The sequence below is a fragment of the Loxodonta africana genome, chromosome 7, assembly GCF_030014295.1.
Source record: "Loxodonta africana isolate mLoxAfr1 chromosome 7, mLoxAfr1.hap2, whole genome shotgun sequence".
NCBI classification, from domain to species: Eukaryota; Metazoa; Chordata; class Mammalia; order Proboscidea; family Elephantidae; genus Loxodonta; species Loxodonta africana.
In genome coordinates, this window is record NC_087348.1 from 47,307,927 (window position 1) to 47,328,755 (window position 20,829).

General features: G+C 42.4%; 1 protein-coding gene across 3 annotated transcripts in view; it reads right to left on the bottom strand.

Annotated features, from left to right (window-relative positions):
• Window positions 1-131: 131 nt before the first annotated feature.
• TRIM44 (tripartite motif containing 44) overlaps window positions 132-20,829 on the bottom strand; it is a 138,525-nt gene continuing 117,827 nt past the window's right edge. Inside the window, exons 5-6 of one of the 3 annotated variants that reach the window (XM_064288269.1) lie at window positions 11,519-11,623; window positions 132-852 (exon numbers count right to left, since the gene is read on the bottom strand). In XM_064288269.1, coding sequence (XP_064144339.1) covers window positions 11,524-11,623 — 100 coding nt within the window. In that variant the 3' untranslated portion in view covers window positions 132-852; window positions 11,519-11,523. Of the gene's footprint in view, window positions 853-11,518; window positions 11,624-20,829 lie in introns of those variants that run through there. The other 2 variants (XM_003412121.4, XM_064288270.1) reach the window with 2 other exon arrangements.

The following is a 20,829-nucleotide window of genomic DNA, read 5'->3' on the forward strand; positions in this document are numbered from 1 at the left end:
GGGAGAAGACCCATAAAACTTGCAGAATTCACGCAAATAATTCAGCTTATATCATACCTTTAGTGACTGTTTAGAAACTCAGGCAATTTGTCTTGAAAATAGTTAATTCAACTTTTAATCAGATCTTTGTCTTTGGTCTTTTTTTTTTTTTTTTCAAGGTTATTTCCTTTCTATCTCCTCACTTTTTTCATCTCCACAGTACTGAATTACGAATCTGAAGTCCTACATAAGCTCACATACTAAAAATATTTCCATGTATTTCTAGCACTTAATTCTTTCCTTCACTCTATTTTCAAGCCATCCATCCTAATTCATGTCACCACATTTTCAGGAATTTAGAATTGGACTTCTAGAGACTATCTATATGAGTCAATTCAGCCTCACTTTGCCCTCGTTTGTTTCATGCTTCGATACGAACAAAGTGGGGTTTTTATTAGCAGGTAGGGAAAATTACGACTGTCCCTCAAGATTATCCCAGATCCTTCCTAATAAAGCAATACTGTTTGGTTGTACACTATTACAGAGGCTGCCTTTCCTGAGTCCATTCAAAGCAGCCATTGAAGGATTACCTGAAGGATCCTTCTTCATTGCTCCTGACTGATCAAAGCGGCAATTTTCCTTGACCTACTACAACCGAGAAAGAGAAGCTGTACAGTCAGTCAGTAAGCATGAGAACTGGTCGTCCCTTGGAAAGAATTTGGGGACATATCCGATGAAAGTACGTTTGTTGCTGGGCAACTTTCACAGAAATCAGAAGCCGTTACATACACGCTGTCACAGACACACAAGGGGGAGGGATGATTTCCCACTGGTGATGCAGGCCTTCATGTGTCCTCTTCTTCACTGGCACCACTGCAAAGGAAGACGAGAACGAGGTGAGTTAAGACATCACAAGGAAGGGAGGCAGTAGACTGGTTGAAGCCACAGGCTTTGTTGTCAGACAGTCCTGAATTCCAGTCTCAACTCCAGCATTTTCAAGCCGTGTGGGCTGGGGCAAGTTACTCTGCTTCTCTAAATTTGGATTTCTTTATTTGACTACAGGGACAACGATAATAATAAAACCTACTTTCTTGGGTTACTAGAGGATTAAGTAATACGAGTAAAATGCACAGTGCCTGGTACAAAGTAACAAAACCAAAAACCAAACCTGTTGCCAACCAGTCAATCTCAACTTGTAGTGACCCTACAGGACAAAGCAGAACTGCCCCATAGGTTTTTTCCAAGGTTGTAAATCTTTTAAGGAAGCAGGCTCACATCTTTCTTCCGCAGAGCAGAGTGGCTGGTGGATTCAAACCACCCACCTTATGATTAGCAGCCAAGTGCTTAAGTACTGCGCCACCAGGGCTCCTTGGTACAAAGTAGGCGGGTAGATATTTAAAGGAACAGGTGAGGGTCGATTTCTTTTTTTCAACTTAACTGATAAAATAGATTGCTAGTAGAAATCAGGAGTCTGACTTCCCCTAAGCCTTTTTTTTTTTAGTGGAGTAGAAATCAGGAGTCTGACTTCCCCTAAGCCTTAAGTCATTTTTTTAGTGGAGTAGAAATCAGGAGTCTGACTTCACCTAAGCCTTAAGTCATTTATTGTTAGGAGAAAATAACACGGAGAAGCTATCATCCTGCACGCCCAATGGCTTGCCTCACTAGATTTCAACTCCTGCCACCGGGATAGTCACTGGGTTTAAATGTCATCTCTTCAGAGAAGGTACTATAAGCAGGACTCTCTGGTTGTTTTTCATCTCAGCACCCTGTTTATTTCTTTCATAGCCCTCATCACCTCCTACAATTATGTTTGTTTGCTATTTACACTCCTCTCTACCCCCCACTAGAGCACAACGAGTAGCAACCCTGTCTATTTTATTAATTAGCACTAGTATTCTGCTAGGCACATGAACGTGTTCAGTAAATAATTGTTTATTAAAAAGGAGCAAGACAGTGAGAAAGAAAAATAACAGAGAGGAAGGCAGGAAAAAAGGAAAGCAGCTGAAAGAAAGTCAGCCACTACTGCCCTGGCCAGCATACCCAGATATTAGGGATGTTCCCATAAGCGAGACATTGAGCTCCAGAGGCCTGGGTAACCCTCAGCTGCTCAAGGTTAGAGCTTCCTTGGCTTAGTCCTGGAGTCCCTGGGTGGTGTAAATGGCTAACTGTTTGGCTGCTAACCAAAAGGATGAAGGTTCAAATTCACCCAGAGATGCCTCAGAAGGCAGGCGTGGGATGTACTTTCGAAAAATCAGCCATTGAAAACCTTATGGAACACAGTTGTACTCTGACATAGGTGGGTCACCATGAGTCAGGAATGGCTTGATAGCAGCTGGATTTTTGTTGTTGTTGTTGTTGGCTTGGTCCTGGGAGAGAACACTGTTGGTACAGGGACAGTCTACCTGGGGCAAGAAGGCAGGGGCAGAAAAAGAAAGGGGGCAGTGGTGAGCACACTTAACTTAGTAGAGCAAAAGTAGCAAAATTGTCTAGTTCGTCCTCAGTCACTTCCAGTGGTCACAAGTAGCAAAATTGCCTAGTTTGTCCTCATTCACTTCCAGAAGTTACTATCCTTAAAATGGTAACAAGAGCTAGCCTGGATCGAATATTCACTGTGTGCCAGGGCACTGAGCGAAGAGCTGCTTACCCATGCTTTCTATCACTAACCCTCACAATAATCCTAGGACACACCCACTACTATTCTCCCCATTTTCTGGATGAAGAAAGTGAACCTCTGAGAGATGTAAAATCCTAGGGTCACATAGTAAGACTTCTGTCCTTAAAAATCAAGGGCATTCATTTTGGTCCAATAAAGCCTTTGAAGTAGTTGAGCTGGGGGGCTTGGAAGGGAGGTAAATCTTCCTCTGGTGGAGGCCAGGGGCTAGCGTGGTGAAAGCCTGGGGTGTATCAGCTCCTAGCTATGACCCAGAAACCTTTCATCTCATAATAGGTTATCTGTGTCTATATAAAGTCTGTGCTCTTTTGCAATCATTTGTGAAAACCTGTAAGGGAAAATATCCTAAGCAGTAAATTTCTAGTGCTTCTGCTAAGGGCTAAAACATTTCAAGGTATTAAAAAAAAAAAGAAAAAACAAGGTATGGGGCCTGTAAATTAAGGCAAGTGTACTCTGGGAGCCAAAAGAACCAACTCAGCAATCCTCACAATCCAAAACTGCCCTTTTTCCACTCCTTTTTCCTGCCTGTGTTCCAATCACAGGATGAAGGGTTCCTGTGCATGCTGGGAAGGGTTGGATAGTCATTAAGGAGCAGTGTTTGGTGGCCTGTGTCCCAAAGGGAACAAAGGGTCTTTTGTGAAAGCTTCTCAACAGAATCAAGGCCAAGCTAGAACCGGTGCCATTTCTCCCCCTTGGTATTGTATCCAAAGCAAGCGCTTGTTGTTTTCTTATCAATTTTACTTTAAATATGAGAGGTCTGGCATGGCAACTGCACCCTTTCCCTAAGCTCATTTTTTAGCCTTCTTAACTTGGCATCCATGGTTTTAAGGGTTCGTGAATCTACTGAAATTGTATACAAAAATGTCTGTGTGTTCCTTTGTCCGAGAGTGGATGTGATTTCCATCATATTCTAAAAAAGGTCAACAACCCTCAAAAGATTGAGAATAATCAAATTATAAATAAAGCAAATTCCTCTTGAGTTACTAGGTTCTTTACAATAAGGCTTGTAGAGTTGGCTTGGGAAAAAGGTCAGAAGTCCTGACTATAAAATCTCTTCTCATTCCACAAGAGTCCTTTTCTTCGGCCTTGTCTTAGTTATCTAGTGTTGCTATAACAGAAATACCACAAGTGGATGGCTTTAACAAAGAGAAATTTATTCTCTCACAGTCTAGGAGGCTAGAAGTCCGAATTCAGGGTGCCAGCTTCAGGGGAAGGCTTTCTCTCACTGTAGGCTCTCGGGGAAGGTCCTTGTTATCAATCTTCCCCAGTTAAGGAGCTTCTCAGCACAAGCACCCTGGGTCCAAAGGACACACTATTCTCTTGGCTCTGGTTTCTTGGTGGTATGAGGTCCCCCGTGTCTCTCTGCTCGATTCTTTTTTTTATATCTCAAATGAGATTGACTTAAAACACAACCTAATCTTGTAGACTGAGTCCTGTCTCATTAACATAACTGCCGCTGATCCCATCTCATTAACATCATAGAGATAGGATTTACAACACACATCATATGACAAAATGGTGGACAATCATACAATACTGGAATGGCCTAGCCAAGTTGGCAGATATTTTTGGGGGACACAATTCAATCCATGACAGGCCTGAAAGATTTACTTCACTCTATTAACGACTCGATAACACTATTTTTTTTTTTTATGGCTATGAGTCGGAATCGACTCAACGGCACTGGGTTTGGTTTTTTTGGTTTAAAAGCATGAAAACTAGGGATTCTGGCAAATCATTTATTGATTCCTTATGTGTTCAGTGTTTATTGACTGTCTACTCTATTAAGCATAATGCTAGGCACAATAATGAATATGGTGACATAGTAGTTGCCTTCACTGACTTTACCGCCTAGTAGGTAAGAGAATAGAGTTTTTCTCTCTAGAAGAAACTTGTCCCTGGGTGGTACAAGTGGTTTGCACTTGACTACTAACCTAAAGGAAATCCTGGTGGTGTTTTGTTTTTGTTTTGTTTACTAACCTAAAGGTTGGTGGTTCAAACCCAGCCAGTGACACTGTGGAAGAAGGTCCTGATGATCTGCTTCTGTAAGATGACAGCCAATAAAACCTGTGACCCTGATACTCCCCAGCATGTTTTCCCCTTTTCAAAATGGGCAACTGAGAGCTTGACATAACTAATGCCACTATGAACCTCTGTTTTTCTCCTTCCTCTGCCTGCCTCCTCCTTCTCATACCTTTGTTAATGACTTTGTTTTGACCTAATGTTAATAACTTTGTTCTTTGTTTTAACCTGATGCAAATAACTTTGTTTTGTTCTGTCAGACCACCTGTGACTGAAAACCCCCACAGGGAAATCAGAGCCCGGGTGTCTGATATGTGTATCTTTAGCCTGATAAAGAGATGTCCTCATGTATCTCTTTACACTGGTAAGTCTTTTGTCACTATCTTGTAATGAATAACTCTCTGGCCATGCCATCTTTGGGCTACAAAGACACTTCCCAACAGCTTGTAAAACTGTATATAAGCTCTAATGTAAAATTGCTCTTTGGGGCTCCACGGAGACAGCCTATGTGGCTGTCGGGCCCCAGTGATGTATCCACCTCCTGAATAAACTTTCTCACTCTTTCTGACTTGGAGTATGGTTCATTGGCTTTCCGCTCCAGGGCACGACCCTAATCAGGCAACAAAACCCAACAATTCTATTCTGTAACACAGGGGGTTGCCATGAGTCAGAATTAACTTGACGGCAAGGCTTTTTTTTAAAGAAAGTATATTTTTATAATTAATTAATAAGCTGTCTTTCACAATAATGAAGAAACAGGATCTTAAGTGAATCTATGACACAGTGCTTTGCTAACCTTGCATGTGGTTTCTCCTGGAGCCTTATGTCAGGCAAATGTCATAGATTGAATTGTGTCCCCCAAAAATGTGTATATCAGTTTGGCTGGGCCATGATTCCTGGTATTGTGTGACTGTCCACCATTTTGTTACCTGATATGATTTTCCTATGTTTTGTAAATCCTGCCTCTGTGACGTTAATGAGGGGGAATAGGCCGCAGTTGTGTTGATGATGGATTGGACTGTGTCTTGAGCCAGTTTCTTTTGGGATATAAAAGACAGAAGCAAGCAGAGTTACAGGGGGACCTCCTATCACCAAGAAAGCATAGCCAGGAGTAGAACGCGTCTTTTGGACTGGGGTTCCTGCGACTCAGAGGCTACGGAAATTCTTTTTATGTTTATATATATATTTTTTTTTGAGAATGAACTAAAGTTGTTAGGCAGTCAGTTCAACTGATAGTAGGTCTTTGCCAATGAAAGAGGTAGCATTATATAATGGCCTTGGAGTCACCAGACCGAGCTAGGTTCAAATCCCTGCTTTGGCACTAATGAACTGGTGGACTTTTGGTAAACTAAACCTCTTTGGGTCTCAGTCCCTTCACAGTAATTATATCTGTTGTACAGGATTATTGTGAAGGCTGTATTTTATATAATACAAATGATCAAGTGTTAGTCCTCTTCCTCAACCCAACTTCGTTCTTGTCAAAATCTGCCTCCTTCTAACTTTCTCTCAATGTTCCTAGTTCTGGCATCTGAAACATTACATTACAGGACAAGTGTTCCCCAAATCCTCTACAAACATCTGAAAAGCTACAGGGCCCTTCTTTGCTTGCTTGGAGAGTTACCTATGACAACTCCAAGCCTAATGAAATACAGATATTGAATAAAAAGGCTAAGTACAAGTACCATGGTTCTGATCCTTCTACTTGGCAGGTCTCTAGAAAAGAGAAAACCGGTGAAGACAAATACTGAGTGAAGCCTAGTTAACTGGTCTCATTTCAGTCATGGACGGATCTAGTATGTAAAAGTGGAGTATACAAACCCTTAGTGTACATATGCCCTCAGGCATACATAATGACTTTCCAGGGGCTCTCTGGGCATGAATAATTTTAAAAAGGAGGCAAGCATGGTTCGGCAGTAGAATTCTCACCTTTCATGCAGGAGACCCCATTTGGTTTCCAGTTAACGCACCTCACGCGCAACCACTACCCGTCAGTGGAGACTTATGTGTTGTTACGATGCTGAACAGCTTTCAACAGAGCTTCAAGACTAAAATGGACTCGGAAGAAAGGCCTGGCAATTTACTTTCAAAAACCAGCCAATGAATACCCTATGGGTCACAATGGTTCAACCTGCAACCAATCACAGGGGACGAAGCAGCAACAGGCAGCATTTCATTCCGTTGTGCATGCTGTTGCCTTGAGTAGGGGGCTGACTCGATGGCAGCTAACAACAACAATTTTAAGAGAATAAATTTCCAGATCCTGAACTTTCATATAGACTCTTCTCTAAAACTCACCTGCTGAAGAACATGCTTAGGGTCTACAGGTTCTCTTTCCAGTCACCTCTACTTTCACAGTCACCTTACTTCCACTTCAGAAAAGACACACATACCTCTCACTGTCCTGGATTTACCACGGGACAATTCCAGAGTGCCCTGCTTCTAAGAGAAAGTCCTGTAAGAGTAATGGAGACGATCCCTTACTGCATCCAGGAAATAAACCCTTGGCAAGGCTGTGTACCTCATCTGACTATCCACTCATCTAAGAATTAAAATTCAGAAGTGAGATGGCTGTCATGGTGTGTGTACAAATATGTTAATTAGAAGTGAAAAAAATTAAATCGGACTTAATCTGATAGAAAGCAAGTCTGATTTGGCCTGATGGTTTGATCATAAGAACCAGCTTTGCCAATTAGATTATATAATGAATCGTGCCTGTAAATTCAATAGGCTAAATTCAGTGCCAAAGTTTTGACAAAGTCGTAAAGTTCATATAAACTATATAATGTCAGAAATCACATCCTTTGCAACTATCTAAACTTGATATATAATTTCAAGACTCAAAAATGTACAAGGAGGCACATAATTTTTTCTAAATTCTTTTAGGAACAAAATGTTTAGCTAAAGGAACTGGGAGCTCCTAGTCTGACTGGAAGGACAATGTGAGATTTAGTGCCTCCCTGCTAGGAGTTAGGGGTTGAGGTGACAGGACGGAACTAAGAGGCCCAGCCAGCAGAATGCTGTCATGCCTGTGAAATTGAAGGGGTTGTCAGAGGCATGCCTCCAGCCCCAGTCACATTCAGCCTCCTAATGCCTGCTGATGAAGTGATTATGATTGAGGAGTGTTTCACTGCCTGACAATTTTTTAGACAGTCCAGATAGTCAGGCAGTTCAGGCTTTTTGTGTCTGTCCCCAGAGAGGGTAGCTTATGTGAGAGAGTTAATAAATGAGGAGGCAAGCACTCTGACCTCAGCAAGTTTAATCGTTTCTTTTCCTAAGCATATAATACAACTTAATTTGGTTTGGCATCACTCATGTCTGCTGAGTCCTTGTCTATTTATTAATTAATTATTGCTGTAAAAGGATTATTCAACTCAGGAGGATAGAGAAATTACGAGGTATTGGCAAGGGAGGAAGGCTAGATTCAGTTGAGATTCAAAACACAGATTTAGTATTCTCCAAAAATTAAGCCACACAGGTATTGTATGAGGAACTAATTGGGGAAATCTCAAGCTTTCAGTATCTGAGGCGGTAACTGCCTTGTTTCAGTAAGTCTGAGATCAGTGCTGCTGGGTGAGATGAACCAAACACTCAGATCCAGAGACACTCCCCCTCACTAAACTGAGCAAAGCTGCCACTTTTGACCCTTACATCCTACGCTCATCTGCCCATCGGCCTGGGCTGAAAGTGAGGGGGGTTATCATGAATAAGAGATCAGAACTTATGTTTAGGTGCCACCTGTGGAACTAAGTGAGATATAGATGTAAAACATAGTCAAATGTTCTCAGTTTATCCTGGGAAAACCTAATGAGAGGACTTGAGAGCTCTAGTCCTGACTCTTCTATGCAACTCGGGACCCAGTTTCCTCAACTGGGAAATTATGATGGCTTGGACAAATGAAATTTAGAAAAATTCCAAACCTGACAAAAGCAAAGCTCCTTTCTAACTTACACACTTGCTGAGTTAATTTGCTCTTATTTATAATGTTTTCTTTCTTGCTTCCTATGCCCTTTTTACTATCTCTGTTCCTCTCTACCTCAATCTGAAGGGTGGCCTAAATGTTCCAAGTTCTTCCACCTCTTTTCTGGTTGTGCCCAAACACCAAGGGAATGGCACTGCTTGATCGGCACCTAGTAGAGACTCAATAGCAAGCTCTGCCGTGAGCAGGAGCCCTGTGATTCCTCATCTCACCATGGCCCTTACAAAGTGTGACATGGCTCCAGCCTCTTTCTTCTCAAACCTTTTAAGTCACATTCTACTTTATCCTATGAACCCTCTCTCCTTCAATAATGGCCATTATTCACAGACAGTTTACTTAATGTTCCATGTGCTGTGCTTAGCACTTTATATACATAATCATAAACTGAGACCAAACAATAGCTATGGGGTAGGTATTAGTATTCCCATTTTATAGATAAGAAAATTGTGGCCCAGAGGGTCTGAATGACTTGCTCGAGGCACACTACTTGTAAATGGTAGATCTAGGTTAAGCAATTGGACTCTACAATGCTCAGAAATAAAACTGGGGAAGAAGTGAGACATGAACCTGTATTTTCTGACATCCAGTTACTCAGCCAATAAGTAGCAGCCATTTAAGTTCTCTGAGGCTCAATTTCTTCACCTGAAAAATAGGATAATACTGTTCACCTCCAAGAGTTGTTGCAGTGAGATGGAAAGTACATGCAAGTGCTTTTTCATTGTTGTTGTTAGGTGCCGTCGAGTCAGTCCCAACTCATAGTGATCCTATGCACAACAGAACGAAACACTGCTCTGTCCTGCACCATCCTCACAATTGTTGTTATGCTTGAGCTCACTGTTGCAGCCACTGTGTCAATTCACCTCATTGAAGGTCTTCCTCTTTTTTTGCTGACCCGCTTTCTTACCAACCATGATGTCCTTCTCCAGGCACTGGTCCCTCCTGATAACACATCTGAAGTATGTGAGATGTGGTCTCACCATCCTACTTTCTATGGAACATTCTGACTACTTTTTCCAAGCCAGATTTGCTTGTTCTTCTGGCAGTCCACGGTATATTCAATATTCTTTACCAACACCATAAAAATGCCAGGGAAGGGTAGCAGTACTATAGATGGAGAAGGAAATGCTGATGCTGCGTTTGTCCCTTAGCCCTCGCAGCTGACTGCCCCCTAGAGGCCTACGTGAAGACCTCTGAGAGAAGTATTCGCATGCCCATCACAATGCCAAGTTTGATCCCCAAGCATCTTGCAACCTGTTCTCACAGGTGGCTATCCCTTTTGCACTCCACAGGGGCTGTGTGGGTGGCAGTCTGCTTCTATGGAAGATGGGAAGCAGCCAGCAGGCCTGCTCAGGCAGTGCCCTGCTATACCGAGGTACTTGAATGGGAGCCTGAGAATGTTCCATCTGCTCTCAGAAGTCCCGCCTTTAGAACTGAGTGCTTTTCTGCTGCTACTGCTGAATTTAGAATGGAATCATTCCCAGCCCCCTTTTTTTTTATTCAAAAACTTTTTTTTTTTTTGATGGTTTGTACTTTCTGGAGCAAACAGTTATTACCAGGGATAATCACCATTACCACACTGAAATATATCCATCCATACCCCCTTCTATGCATATAGACATATACATATCTATCTTTTATAAAACTGGCTTATACTTCACAGGCTCTTCATAATTTGCTTTTTTCACTCAACTATCAGTCATGAGTATCTTTCTTTGCCAAGAAATATATTTCTGTAAGATTATGATTCATGACTGAATTGTATGGATTTACCATTTTTTTTTTTTTTTTTTTTACCATACCTAAGAAGCCCTGGTGGCACAGTGGTTAAGTGCTTGGCTGTTTAACTGAAAGTCTGGCAGTTCAATACCACCAGTGGCTCCAGGGGAGAAAGATGTGGCAACCTGCTAAGGATTTACATTCTTGGAAACCCTATAGGGCAGTTCTCCTTTGTCCTGTAGGGTAACTATGAGTCAGAATCATCTCGATAGCAATGGTTCTTCTGGTTTACCATACCTGATTTTGGACACTTAAGCTATTTCTATCTTTTCACTATTATCCATACCTCAATGACACAAATCCTGTGAGTGAATCTTTAGGTTCATCCTTAATTATTTCCTAAGAAAAAAGTTCCCTTCTAGGGAAACTCCAGGAGCCCTGATGGCTCAGTGGCTAAGTGTTCAGCTGGTAACAGAAAGGTGGGTGGTTTGAACCCACCAGCTGCTCTGCCGGAAAAAAACGTGGCAGTCTGCTTCTGTAAAAATTACAGACTTAATAGAACAGACTACTCTGTCCTATAGGGTCACTATGAGTCAGAGTTGACTCGATGGCAACAGGTTTAGTTTTTGGTAGAGAACCTCCTGGGTTACAGGGCATTCAAAAAAAACAAAGCTTTATTTTTTACAACAGTTTTAGATTTACAGCGAACTTGCAAAGATGGTACAGAGGGTTCTCATATCCAGTTTCACCTATTAACATCCCATATTAGTAAGGTACATTTGTTACAATGAATCAGTATCGATATATTATTATTAACCAAAGTTCATATTTTATTCAAATTTCCTTAGCTTTCCCCTAGCATCCTTTTCGTATTCCAGGATTTCACCCAGGATACCACATTACATTTAGTTGTAGTGTCTCCCTAGGCTTTTCTTGCCTGTGACAATTTCTCAGATTTTTCTTGTTTTTGATGACCTTGACAGGTTTGAGAAGTACCGGTCAGGTATTTTGTAGAATGCCCCTCAATTGGTATTTGCCTGATACTTTTCTCATGAGTAGACCGGGGTTATAGGTTTTTAGAAGGAAAACCACTGAAGTAAAGTATCATCTCAAAGTACATACTATCAATATGACTTATCACTGTTGATGCTGACCTTGATCACCTGGCTGAGGTAGTGTTTGTAGGTTTCTCCACTGTAAAGTCACTCTTCTTCCCCTTTTCCATATGCACTATCTGGAAGGAAGTCACGATATGCAGCCTATGGTTAAAGAACGAGGAGTTATGCTTCCCCCTCCTTGAGGTGGAAGATCTACATAATTATTTCAAATTCTTCTGCATATAAAATTTGTTTCTTCTCCCTCATTTATTTATTCAGTCATTTACTTTTATCAGTATAGACTCATGGACATTTATCTTATACTTTGGGTTTTAATTCAATACTACTTTATTGACTTTGTTACTCAAATGGTTCCAGCTTTGCCTAACATACCCCTATCAAAGTGTTTTCAGAGCACTTCCTTACTTTCTGGCACAACAAGATACTAGTGCGTCATCCTATATATTTCCTGCCCTAGTCCTAGAATCAGCCATTTCTCAAGGAGCAAAAAAACCAAAAACCACTGCCATTGAGTCAATTCTGCCTCATAGTGACCCTACAGCTCCGAGCAGAACTGCCCCATAGAGTTTCCAAGGAGCACCTGGTAGATTTGAACTGCCAACCTTTTGGTTAGCACCCATAGCACTTAACCACTATGCCACCAGGATTTCCCAAGAAGCAATGAATATGTATTTTTAAAGGCTTCTGACATATCATTGCTAAACTGCCCTCCAGAAATTATCTTTTAGAGATTTACAATAATTACAGTAATAGGCATGACCCTTTGCCCATTCCCTTGGCAACACTGGAGTGACTGTGGGGAGATGACCTGGCATGGTATGGCATGTGTCTGTCTGTCTGTTCCTCTTCCCTGAAATAAATTCCATGTTATCATTCAGGTTTCTATTGAACTTCAAAACGAAAATGCCATGGGGCAGTAAGCATTCCCTTTTCTCTGCCGTTATGGTGGTCTTCTCCAAACTCCCTCCCTTGCCCCAGCAGTGCTGGATTTCACATAACTGTGGATGTCCTGTGGTGAGGGCTAAAAGGAATCTTTCCCATGTCCCCAGTTAGGGCCCAGGCGACTCTAGGGGGTGGGACGGCTAGAAGCAGAAAATAGCCCAAGGGTTTACCTTCCCTGCTCCCCACACTTTCAGAAAATCCACCAGACCCAGTTTCCTCATCTTCTCTTGGCATGTGAATAATGGAAACCAAATTTCTCTCAAGCAGTTTCCTTCCACAGAAATCTTAAACAGAAGATTTAATAAAAAGCTGGACTTCAAATTTCCTGTTGCCTCAGCTCTACATCTTACAAGTTACTAAAGGAACAGGGAGAAAGGATCAATAAATAAATATACTCTCAACACTTCTCTAATCTCTGTATGAATAGCGGGCTTTTTTTTTTTTTTTAAGTGTCACAAAATAGTTCTTAGTAGTTTTGAGTGATGAGCTTGAATTGAGGCCCGGAAGTTGTAGAAAATTTGAAGTTGGACGCATACCAACCAACCCTCGAGACCTAGTGCTACTTTCCTTATACTGCAATGGGTTATGAATGTGGATCTAGGAGTTAGAAATACCTGGGTTTGAGTCACAGCTCTGCCACTTAACTAGCTGTGGCACTTTGAGTTCAGTGTTCTTACCTGGAAATAAAGGGAAATTTAGTACCTGGACAAGCTGTTGGGAGGATCAAATGAGATTAATGTATATGGAGTGCTTGACATGTGCCATGGATTGAACTGTGTCCCCCCAAAAAATATGTATCAACTTCGTTAGGCCATGATTCCCAGTGCTGTGTGGTTGTCTACCATTTTGTGATCTGATATGATTATCCTATGTGTTATAAATTCTAACCTCTATGATGTTATTGAGGCAGGATTAAAGGCAGTTATGTTAATGAGGTAGGAATCAATCTATAGTATTAGGCTGTATTTTAAGTCAATCTCTTTTGAGGTATAAAAGAGAGGGTAGAGGAGAGAGGAGAGGGACCTCATACCACGAAGAAAGAAGTACCTGGAGTGGAGTTCATCCTTTGGATCTGGGGTCCCTGCACTGAGAAGCTCCTAGACCAGGGGAAGATTGAGGACAAAGACCTTCCCCTAGAACCAACAAAGAGAGAAAGCCTTCCCTGGGAGCTGGTGCCCTGAATGCCAACTTCTAGCCCCCTGAACTGTGAAAGAATAAACTTCTGTTTGTTAGAGACATTTACTTGTGGTACTTCTGTTACAGCAGTGCTAGATAACTAAGACAGCATGTATATAAAGAGCATGACATGGTACCTGGCATGTGTTACGTGCTCAACACACTTTGTAGTTATGTAGTAATATCACATGAAGAAACCAAAGCTAAGAGTGAGACTGACTGAAAGTCAGTTTCTTGTTCTTGAATACACTACCATACTTGAAACCTCCATTGTCTCTAAGACTATCATTTATTAACAAAAGAGAAGAGCCAACTTCTCTGTAAGCACCATGCTATCATTGGATTGTTCTCTGGTGTTTGATAATAGGCTGTTTGTTAATAACAACAATAGTTGCTATCATTTATTGAGTGCTTTTTATATGCCAAGCATTGTGCTCAAAGCCTTAAGGGCATCATCTCCCTGTCCATTGAGTCTAACAGCAAGTCCTGTTGACTCACCCTGCACAACTGATCCCATATCTGTCCATTCCACTTCTTCACTGCCACCATAGTTTCTTCCTTGAACTACCACAGTTGTCTCTTGACTGGTCTTCCTACTTCTACTCTTCATAACTGTCTATTTTTCAAAAAGCATTTAGAATAATACTGCTAACATGTGCAACAGATTATGTCACTGCTCCACTTTAAAATCCTTCAATGGCTTCCTATAGCTGTCAGAATAAAACCTATGTCCCACAAATCCCTACATGCTTTGGCACCTGCTTACCTCTCCAACGTGATGCATGCCACCTTCTGGCCACATTGGCTTGCTTTCTGTTCCTCAAATAAGCCAAGCTTACTCCTGCCTTAAGGGTTTTGCCTGTGCTGTTCTGTCTCAAAAGCTTCTCCTCACCTCTTAGAATGACTAGCTCCTTAACATTCAGGTCTCACCTCCAATGTCACCTTTGCGGAGGCTTTCCCTGACCAAGCAATCTCAAGTAGCCCCCCTCCCTCTCCTGCACCATTACATTAGATTGTTGTATTGTCTTCATAACACTGATCGCTATCTGAAATTATTTTGAGATGAAGAAGGTCCTTAACTATTTTGTTCCCTATTACACCACCAGCACCAGGTAATGTGTCTTGAGGCAATCCCAATATTTTTTGAATGAAAGAACAAGTGAAAGACTAAAACAAATCCATAAATTATTATTGTTCTAGAAACTTTCCAAACCTTCCCAGACACACTGAGGGCAGCTGGCTGGTCTTGGAGATACTGCCCAAGAATCTCACAGATGGCTTATTTACACAGGTGAACCCAGGCTCCACCTTTTTTCTGTCACCACACTGAGCAGGCACATACAACCACTGGGGGCATCAGGTATGGATGAAAATGCTGCATCATAAACTATGACTACTCTTAGGAAAAACTAACCCTTACTGGTAAAGGATGAGTGTGGCCGGTGGACACAGAATGCTTCGTAAGACATCACTGAAGGCAAAGCAGAAGCAAGCTCATATCCAGCCCTCCCTCAGCAAGGAAACCTGAGGAACCAGTTTACCTCTAAGAGGAAATGTTCTCATCTGGCTTCCCTAGAAAATAGCTGCCTGTTTGGCAATGTCCAGCCCTCCACAATCCAGTGGTGAGCTATTCTTAAGGCACGCTTGGATTCCAAGATTTTATCCACTCACCCCTCACCCTAATGGTCTGTGGAGGGAGAGAGGTGAGGACTGTATCAAGCTTTTCAGGGAGGGAAGCCCTGCTGGTGCAGTGGTTAAGTGCTACGGCTGTTAACCAAAAGGTCAGCAGTTCGAATCCACCAGGCACTCCTTGGAAACTCTATGGGCCAGTTCTACCCTGTCCTATAGGGTTGCTATGAATCAGAATTGACTCGACAGCAACAGGGTTGGTTTTGGAAACCCTGGTGGTGTAGTGGTTAAGAGCTATGGCTGCTAACCAAAAGGTCAGCAGTTCGAATCCACCAGACGCTCCTTGGAAACCCTATGGGGCAGTCCTACCCTGTTTTTTAGGGTCACTATGAGTCGGAATCAACTCGATGGCAACAGGTTTTGATTTTTTCAGGCCAAGGTAGAGATTAAGGGGTGCTTAACTCACTGTTCCCCTCTTTCCTTCATATAAAATGTCAGTTAAGGCCTGGATTCAAAAGTGGGAAGGCTGTGTTAGTCATTGTGGTGGTAGTGACAGACAGTAGAAAAAGTACACATCTAAGAGCTGTCGACATGGTTTCAAGCTGACATTCCAGCACACATTACCTTGGGGGAAATTTCTCTCTAAAGTTTCCACAACTGTAAAGTGAGGATGATACACTATAAGTACTGTACTCAGTAAATGGATGCTATTATTATTATTTGTTAAGCTCTGAGCTAATCACTTCACCAATACTTTCCCATTCAGTTTTTGCAATAACCCTGTGTAACAGCATTAACACTCTCATTTTATAGATAAAAAATGAGGAACAGAGAGATGGAGTGACCTCCCCATGGTCCCACAGCTACACAGAGCCGGAACTGCAACTATGGCCTGGCCCTTATTTTTAACCCTGAAGAGTGAGACTCGCTGATGAACGAGAACAGCTACAAGGGGGCCTGAGAAGTCTGTTTGTCCAGGTTATTGCTAACGTCTCTGGTAGCAACCTCTGCTGATTGCTACAGATTTTTCCAAGGCCTTGGCAGACTTGAACTCCAGTTCAGATACCAATTACTAGACAACTACCTCCCTGCTACAGGGGATTCAATAATTTCCCTTAAAAAAAAAAAGGCACAGATAGGTTTTTCAGTTTTTACAACTGCAGTCAGTCTGTGACTTTCCTGTTACAACCTAGCTGCAAGGTAATCATTTTCCTAGATTCTCACCTTGGTTCTTGTAAGCTCCACCAAGCATACGTCATGCAAACTGAGGGCCGGCCACCAAGACACTCTCTCTTGGACTTTGGACAGAATAAATCTCTCTGGGTTAGACACTGTTTTCAATTTCCATCCCATCTGTCCTGAGGTGAGAGACACTGTTTTAATTAGGCTGCACAGTAAATATCTTTTGAGGCTTCAGCTGATTTTTACTCTCTCTCACTAGAGGATGGAGTTTGAATTAAGCCAAGATGGTATTCTCTTGTCTGCCTTCAGGGAAGCAGAGATGAAGGTGGTTGGACAGACCCCTGCTTTGCTCCTGCAGCCTCCAGGGGCTCAGTGATTCAGCACGCCTTAGCCTAGGTGTATTGTAAATGTCGGTCTTTGCCATTTGAGCTCCTTGTGGGCTGAACCTGTCTCTCATTTCCCATTTTATTCCCAGTGTTTAGCAACATGCCTGGCACTTAGGACACACCTGGTAGCTGGCACATAATTTCTCTCACAATTCGCCTTGGTGTAGGGTAAGGGATTCGCTGGGAGGTGAAAAGTGGAGAAGGCCAATCTCCAAGGCAGAGGCTACTTTCAGCAGGAAAGCAGACCTTTCTCCTAGGAGCACTAAGATCTGTGTACTTGGGAACTTCTATAGGAGGCAATATAATATGTCAGGATTGTCCACTTTGGAGTAAGAAAGACCTGGATCCCTGTGCAAGCTCTTCAACTTTCGAGCTATGTGACCTTGGCAAAGCTATTTAACCTCTCTAAGCCTCCATTCTACCACTCGCATGTCAGCTTGTTGTACTGTGATGGCTTGCATGTCGCTGTGATGCCAGAAGCTATTCCACCTGTATTTCAAAAACCAGCTGGGTCACCCGTGCTGGAAAGATGGCAGCAGAGCTTTCAGACTAAGACAGACTAGGAAGAAAGGCCTGGTAATCTACTGCCAAAAATTAGCCAATGAAAATCTTACAGATCATAACAGAATATTGTCTGATATAGGCTGGAAGGTGAGCCCTCTAGGTTGGAAGTTATGACACAATAGCTGTAACAACAGAGTCAAACATATCAATGATCATGAAGATGGCACAGGACTGGGCAACATATCATTCTCTTATACATAATGTCGCCATGAGTTGTAGTGAACTCTGTGGCAACTAACAACAACAACAAGCCTCCATTTCTTCATTATCTGTGAAATGGGGGCTCAATCATTCATTTATTCATTCATTCACTGAACAAATGTTTATTGATGACACTTAATATTTTAGGCACTGTTTAACAGTTGCTGGGATTACAGCAGTGAACAAGACTGGAGCTTAATTTCTAGTAAAGGAGACAAATAATAAACAAGTAAACATATAATTTCAGGTACTGGGAAGTGCTATAAGAAAATAGAACTGGATGATGGGATATAAAATGATAAGTATATGTGTGTCTCTGTGTATGTGAGAGCAAGTCCGGAAGGAGAAAATATCAGGATCTAGCTTTCAGAGTTGACATTAGCATTAAATGAGATCATGGATGTAAAGTGTTTCGCATACAGCACTCAACCCAAGTCAACTGCTTTTATGTTACTCCCATCCAAAGTCAGCCCCTTCTCTCTCACCTCACAATGACTGCGCCCCTACTATGTGCCAGTGACTGGGCTGGGCTGGGTGATGGGAATACAGAGGTGAACCAGATAGGATCTCTACCCTTAAGGGCCTCGAAGTCTGGCAAGAATGGAGCCTAAGTGCTATGAGAGAAGGAGAACATGGTAAATTTCACCTAAAGAGTCAGAAAAGACTATCAGTCAGTGTTGACAGATGGGTTGGTATTTTCCAGGATGACAACGGAACCAGTAGGAGGGCATGCCAGGTGGAAGGAACAGCTTGAGCAAAGTCTTGGAGATGTGAAACAGATTGGCATGTTCAGAGAGCTGTGGAAAGTTCAGAATGGCCAGAGATGAAGTGTGAGAGGGTAGGCTGAGAAAGTGTCTCATCAGCAGCTCCTATAATGCTTCTCTTCATGGGTCATACTTGAACTGTCTCCTAAAAAGATGAGGGATGTGGATGGGAAAGAACAGGACATGAGAGGGGTACTAGGGCTCCATATGGCATCTGGCACAGTGACAGACACCAAAATATTAACAGGACTATGTATAAAATACTCAAGCTGTGTTCTGTGCAACACTCCACGAGGCAGCACACACAGATGTTTCAGAGAAAGAAGGAAAAACAAACACCCAGTGGTGACTCAATATACACCCTGCATGCGGGGAGGCAAGCAGGCATCAAGCTGCTCAAATGTGATTATATTATCAAGCACAGGTCTGAGACTCAGCTTGCAAGGATAACACAGGTGCCAATCTGATGGTGCTGGAGGTCTGGAGTGAACAGAGACTTGCTCCCAAGCAGAGATGACGGCTCTCTCTTTGCCAAAGTTAGACTCACTTGTCCAAGAGTCCTAAGGCCTATGCCACTGGCAGTGAAAGGGCTCTGGGGAACAGGAAACTACAAGAATGTTTCTTATGCCTGGGTAGGGAAAATCTCAAGACATTTATGCCAGCATGTCTTCTTTGAGATCAGTGTAACTGAGAGGTGGGTGTTTGTGAAAGGGAACCATTCAGACAGTGTCCCTGCTCTCCTGCTGCCTGGTTCCCTGCCTGTTTACTACTTAGTCCTATCCCTGTCCTTGCAGTAAAAGATCTGCCCATGAGTCTCCCCAGGAAATGGGGAAGGTAGTAAGAAAACTATCCCTCCCACCCCTAATATTCTAACAGTTCATGATACAGCCATCAGCTCTGGACTGTAGGAATCTGCCCCTATTGGGAAGAAGGCTGCTTGATGTGGACAGCTGAAGAGATGAACAACACATCCAATTACTCTCGGCTAACCCTCGATGGCACTAGTTTTTTTTTTTTTTTTTTTAACCTTACCAGAGGCTCTCCCTGGACTTCAGTTCAGTGCTGCCAGATGAGAGAGATGACTAGTCTGGCCAGAAGAGATGATGATCCAAAACCATGAAAATACCAAGTAGGAAAGCTAAGGAAAAGAGAGAAAAGAGGAACTGGAAAGGTGGGTTCCCATTCTTTGCATGTCATCACCCAACCTCAAGCTTTTAACAAAGCCCATTGCTCTGAACTCAAAAGATTGCCCTACGCACTGTGGAAAGTGACAGATACCCAACATGCTATTATGTGAAAATTAGTCAAGGCCTTTGCCACATTTAAAAGATCTTCTCCCCAAAGGCCATTAAACCTGAAGTCTCTAATAGAGTCGTTCCTTTGGTTTAAGGTACTATACTAAAAGGTTCCTTCTGTCTGAGCCCCTAGAGATAAAAATCAGTATATATTACAAAAGAAGAGTAGGTCATGGGACTATCATAAACCACTTAAGCAGAGTCATGAGTTTCTGGGTGAGTCAGCTGTCACGTTCGGAGCTCATGGGATAAGGTGGTGGATGGTTAAGTTTTGCTGGGGAAAAAGAAATGATCACCTTTAAAAAGCCAGGACAAGGGTATAAACGCTGGGTACTAAAAGCAGATAAAGATTATTAAAGATAACACTGTCTTCTTCCTAGTTTTTCCTGAAGCCAGCACCCAAATAGCATAACCCTACCACTTCAAACTTGTTTTCTGTCATCAATGTGCAGATGATTCTGCTTATGGCTCAGTCTCAATATAAATCAGGTGTTAAAAGATTTATTTATGATAGCTGGAAATTGCTTCTATTGGCCCAATTACAAGGTATAGCCAGAAGGGGTAGTCCAAACACCACAAAGGGCACCAGGAGAATGCGCTCCTTAGAACCAAGTAAGGCCTGGTCACCCTTTAAAGCTGCCTACTTGAGGCACTTGTCAGCAATCTAGATGGCAGGGCTCCTGCTGTGGGAACTCTCAGCCCTGACCTTCAGATTGAGAAGCAGAGGCAGCACAGGCTCTGCTGTCAGAGAGGCCATGGTTTGAATCCAGTGCTTCCACTTTTTAACTGGATACGCCTGGATAAAATGTACTCCTCTGGGTCTCAGTTTCCTCATCTATAAAATAGGGTCAGTAATTGCCAGGTTCTTTATGAATGTGCTAGTGCAGCCCAGGGCCCAGCAACATGGTATATGCTCATTAAGTGCTAACACTCCTTATGAAAGGGAGTGTGAGGTAGTGCCCTGCACATAGCAGATTTTCACTACATATTGCTCGGTTCCCCTCCTTCTTTCTTGGATTAGATTATCATTAAGGCTCTCATATTCTATAAGCCTCAGTCAGACTTAAATTTTACATAGAATAATAAATGTATCAGATGGCTCTTTTACATCAGCATGAGAACTTAACAGAAAGTGTATAGATCTATTGCTTTTCTCACCCACTGGCTACGTATAAAACATCCCACTGCAGTCTTCACTCAGCCCAGCA